The 5,302-nt window shown below is 32.9% G+C and overlaps 1 protein-coding gene across 1 annotated transcript in view; it reads right to left on the bottom strand.

Moving 5' to 3' along the window:
* Positions 1–985: 985 nt before the first annotated feature.
* PDCD6IP (programmed cell death 6 interacting protein) overlaps positions 986–5,302 on the bottom strand; it is a 54,067-nt gene continuing 49,750 nt past the window's right edge. Inside the window, exons 16-18 of the mRNA XM_011363479.2 lie at positions 4,002–4,107; positions 2,713–2,900; positions 986–1,931 (exon numbers count right to left, since the gene is read on the bottom strand). Coding sequence (XP_011361781.1) covers positions 1,757–1,931; positions 2,713–2,900; positions 4,002–4,107 — 469 coding nt within the window. The 3' untranslated portion in view covers positions 986–1,756. The remainder of the gene's footprint in view (positions 1,932–2,712; positions 2,901–4,001; positions 4,108–5,302) is intronic.

Genomic DNA, 5,302 nt, shown 5'->3' with positions numbered 1-5,302 from the left:
AGTTTGGGGGTTTGTTTTTTTCTGCATTAGTAAGAATTATAAATTAGCAATTTGGAATATCTCTGAGTATCTTATGTTAGTATGTGATACCTTGAATAATAAGAATGTAGAACTTAAATGTCATTTACACAAGTCAAATAAGCCCATGTCATACTTTTATAATTCTATATTAATAAAACTCAGCTACGGTTTGTAAAAACTTTTTGCCAAGGTTTTAACTATTGGATTTTAAACCACTTTCGATATTCCATGTAAGGCCATTTATATTGCAGTAACAATCCTTCATGTTTTCTACATACAACAAAGTTAAAGATTTTTTAAAATATACATATATTTTTAAACCAATCCACTTTTACAATCACACCTTCAGTCCAATATTTAAAAGATGAACCCAAACTGTCAATGAAAACAACAATGGACCAAGTGACAGCATCATTTAAATGAAACAATAATGCAAGAAAAGGTCAGCATTAAAACTTAGATAATAAACAAAACTGATTCACTGGAAAACTGCTCATATGCCTGATGTGTTCAAAAGTGAACCTCACACAGAAAAGAGACCCTGCTGTGATACCAGACAACTCATTCCTTTTTCATTCCAAGAAGACTGTCTCACTATTTTTACTGAGGTTCACACAGTGATTAGTTATCCTAACAGCAGAGATTAATATTAAATACAAAGCCTATTCCAGAATTGGCATATGCTCTCAAAAACTGTTTTGTGTGCTCCCTGAATTATAAAATAGTCCAATCTTTAGGAGAGTAAAAATGAAAGGGGTTAAATCTATTCAGATACATTGCACATTAAATGTTACTAAGACAGTAAGATAGAAAAATGGAATAGAAGGGCACAGTAATTTTCTTTAAACAATCCCATTATATTGGACAGTATTGTGAATGATCTATTTTAATCAGGTATGAAAAAAAGATTACCAGAATTTGTACCAATTTCTTGGAGAAGCTAATAAAACATTAAACATACATATTCATTTGAATATTTATTTGAAGAATCTTTGGTAGCAACTGTGTTTCTTCCACATTATAGGACTTTTCAAAATAAACATCAAAATTAATTTACTAATCAGCATATGAAAGATAAATTATGATATTATTCTTTTCGTTTTCCCATAACTTGCACTAATCATGCACTTAAACAGTTATCTGTTTAACTCATGTACATATAAATGAGAGACTAATACCAGGAAGAAATTAAGACAGTAATGAGAATCAATGACAAAACATAACAATAACAACTGTTCTTAAGTAATTTATTTTTAAATTATAAGATTACAATGTTTTGATTATGCAAAATAGCATAATGGAAATTAAACCAAATCAATAAACCAAAAGAGAAAGAAAACTTTGTTTTCTTTAATAACAGTACTTAAACCATCATTGTAAGTATCTGATGTCCCAATCACGTCTTATGTAGACATAAGAATAATCATTTCAAACGTTTCACTTGTGGGTTTAATTTCTCATTTTCAACTTTTATGAACTGTAATATGATTTATTTCAAATCCTATCATACCTAGTGTTTATACTGCAACCGCAGCAAATCTTACATGTGCAATCAAATGTGGAACTGGGGCACAGCTTTTAGCTTTTAGCTTTTAGCCGCAGACAAAAATTATACACTGCATTCAGTACAATAGAATACGTTGTATTAACCAGAGCATAGAGTTTAGTACACTTATTGCAGGATTGGTATTTCTTTCCCTTTGAACTGAACCAGCTGAACTTCTGAGCTGACATATTACGGCTGTGGATAGTAAGACTGCTGTGGGGGCTGAGGGAAAGGGTATGAAGGCTGCTGGGGTCCTGGGTATGGAGCCTGTCCAGGGCTCTGATGATACATTGGTGGGTATGGCATATTATACTGGCCGTATGCATAAGGATTATAGCCCATGGGCATGGGCATTTGGCAATACCTGATGGGAAAAAGAAAACAAAAGAACTGGATTGGTAAATGAAATACTAAAAAGATGAAACATATAACAATTATTCTAAAACCAATTTTTATCAAGAAAGTCATTTTTCCCCATTTCTCAGTCTTATTAAACAGTGAAGAGAAAAAAACAGCTATTTCAAGGTACTTGTTAGAGAAAAGTGTTCCTATCCTGTTATTAATTAATGAAAGAATATCAAGTTCACTACAATGAGCATAAGTTTACTGTTTATAAATTTCTAATATTTAGACAACAGAAAGTACTATCTGAAGCACATGTTAAAAGGTAGACAAATGTCTTCCTTTTTAAGATTAACAAATTATCACAAAGCAAGCTGATCTTTAAGAAAGCACATTCCACATTTAGACTTCTGTTCAACAGTTTATCAGAATGTCAAGATTTCAAAGTATAGGTATGTAAATAAGGCCCTATCAGTCTTGCTATGCTAAGTTCCAAGAAGGCCCTGTTTATCACCTAAATAAACAAGACCATGGAAACCCATTCTGACTTCCATCCAGAAGAGATGTATTTAACATAAACCCATTATGTAAAAATTAAATATGTAAATTCAATAAGCTTAGGAAATGATTATCCAACTACTCAAATAAGTGACTATAACATTATTTTTATTTCTGTACCAGCTGATAATGTAGCTTACTCATTCATGACACCTCCTTTCAAGGGATGACACTATTTTTTAAAAGGCTAACCAGAGCTAGAAACATTAGCCAATTCATAGGCATATGTAAAGTTTCAGCCTTACCCGGGAAATCCTGGATAGGTGGGATAGGGAGGTCCTTGGGCCTGTGGAAGGGGACCTGAAGCAGGAGTTTGTGATGGAGCTGGTGCAGTCGTCCCAGTCCCCACTGGAGCTGAAGCAGTAGCAGAAGGAGCTCTATTTGCTGGAAGTACAGGAGGTGGAGGCCGGGCTGGGGGCTGGGGCTTAGCAGGCTGTAAGAAAAAGTCAGCATTGACTACAAAGTGTTTCATGTTTCTCTCAAACTGCTATCAACTAAAACAAATGAAAGCATATGAGAAACTCTAGAATCCAACCAGATATATCTCTAATTCCCATTCTTAAATGTTGGCTTATTATTCTAGAAATGTACCATGGTTGAGGAATAATTCTCCAATTTGTGGATATGCCACAGCCACTGCCCTGGTCCTGATGTCTAGTATTTAACCACTTACTGCTCATACTGCTCACACCAGTGGTCAGACATTTGAGGTGGGAGGTAGGAGCAGGTCTTGCTGTAATCTCTTCCTGGCCTCAACATATTTTAAATGAAAATTTTCAAATACTAGAAAACTTAAAAGAATAGTATAATAAACAATCACATATTTAGCAATTAATTTGGTAATTATTAACATTCAGCCATATTTGCTTAATCTATAGATATGTCCATGTATTTATCTACACAATTGCAGAATCATTTGAAAATTGTAAATTTCATGACACTAGCCCTAAAGACTTCAGCATGTAAGTCCTCATATTCTCCTATATAATCACAATACCATTTCAACCTAAGAAAATTAACAAGTATTCCTTAATGTCATCAAGTATCCATTTCACATTTGAGTTTCCCTCATCACAAAAAAGTTCTTAAAATGTATTTTTATGAAATAAGATCCAATCAAAGTTCATGTATGCATTTGATTATTATGACTCTTTCCTCTCTTTTAATCTAGAACATGCCCTCCACCTATTTTTTTCTTTCTATGACATTTACTTTTTTAAAAAGACCAAGCCAGGTACCTCATAGAATGTCTCAGTTATAAATTTGTCCAACTGTTTCCTAATGGCACAATTTAACTGCTTGTTTTATCACTGTATTTACTATAAGCTGCAAGTTCGTTGTAAAGACTTGATTAGATTTTTTGGCAAGAATTCACGCGTGATGCTGTATTCTTCATATTGCAAAACATCAGAAAGATGGTCACCTGATAAAAGTGGTGACATCAGATTTCTGCAATTTAAAGTCTTTTATCTTTTACAGCAAGCAAGCTGTCACTAACGTAAAACTTCCATTTAAAATGTGTGTGCTTACTGACCGTCATGGTTCTTGGTGCTGGAGTTGGAGGAGCTGGAGAGGACTGATATGCGGGTGTAGGAATTGAAGGAGCACTAGGTTCTCTGGCAATGCTTTGTTGTAAGTCCCTTATTAAAGACAAAAGTGTTATAAATTAGAACAATTTAAAAAAACATAAAATACCAGGTCTTTTTCTTACTTTTCTTCGTACCTGAAACACAGAAAATAGACTCAAAATAATGATGGTATTTTAAAACATGCTATATTTCTGTTCTGGACCATAACTAGCTTAAATCTCCTTTCTCTTTACTATTTAATAAAATGAAGTTAATTCTTATTCTACTTCTGAACACTAGGAAAATAAACTTTTTCAGAGACCATAGTAATAGCTAGAGTAAGAAACATGTCAAACTGGGCAAGTGGTCCTAAAAGACTGCCCACTCTTAATAAGAGATCATCCCCTAGATGAGAAACTCCTAACACAATAACCTACCTAACAGTTATCAGAAAACCAAACTGCTCACAGTCACCTACGTAATTTTAATCATTGTATTATATTAGTATTTACAGAACAGGTGAGAAAGCTAACGTACTCAAACCATTTTGCAAACTTCTGAATGAAGACTTTCTGAAGATATTCAACAAAATGTGACACTGAGATATTTCATGTTAACAGATACATCAAAACCTATTATTAAGGTAAATTCATCTTAGATTGCTGAAATGACCATTAAAATACAGTATTAAAAACCATAAAAATATTTTAAAATCCCCAAAAATAAATTGAAATCCATCCCTAAATCTCAATAAACAAAACAGATGTGCTATAAGTGGAAATTATACACCAGATTTCTAAAATTTAGTCTGGAGGAGGGAGAAGTAATACCATCTTCATAATTTTTGTATTGATTATATATTGAAATGATACAATTTTGAATATACTGGGTTAAACAAAACATATTATTTTAATTAATTTTACCTGTTTCTTTTCATTTTAAAGTGGCTACTAGGAATTTTACACTTTCAATTATATAGGTGACTGCATAGTATTTCACTGTACAGACGGAGCTTTACTTCACCAATCCTAGACATTGTTTCTGTTACTGCTTCCAGCAATACTACACAGTTGTGTTTGAGAACATTCATGCCCACGCTACTTACAATAGCCCAAAACTAAAAGCTATTCAAATAATAACAGCAGATAAATAAACCTGTAGTACATTCATACAATGAAGTATATACAAAAACAAAAATAAAAGATATACAACTGCACACAACTATATTGCTGAATCTCAAATATAATGTTGACTGAAAGCCAGTCAC

This window comes from Pteropus vampyrus, unplaced genomic scaffold (genome assembly GCF_000151845.1).
Source record: "Pteropus vampyrus isolate Shadow unplaced genomic scaffold, Pvam_2.0 Scaffold1, whole genome shotgun sequence".
In the NCBI taxonomy this organism is placed as follows: domain Eukaryota; kingdom Metazoa; phylum Chordata; class Mammalia; order Chiroptera; family Pteropodidae; genus Pteropus; species Pteropus vampyrus.
Note: the sequence above shows the minus strand (reverse complement) of the source record. Positions and strands in the feature narration are given on the sequence as shown.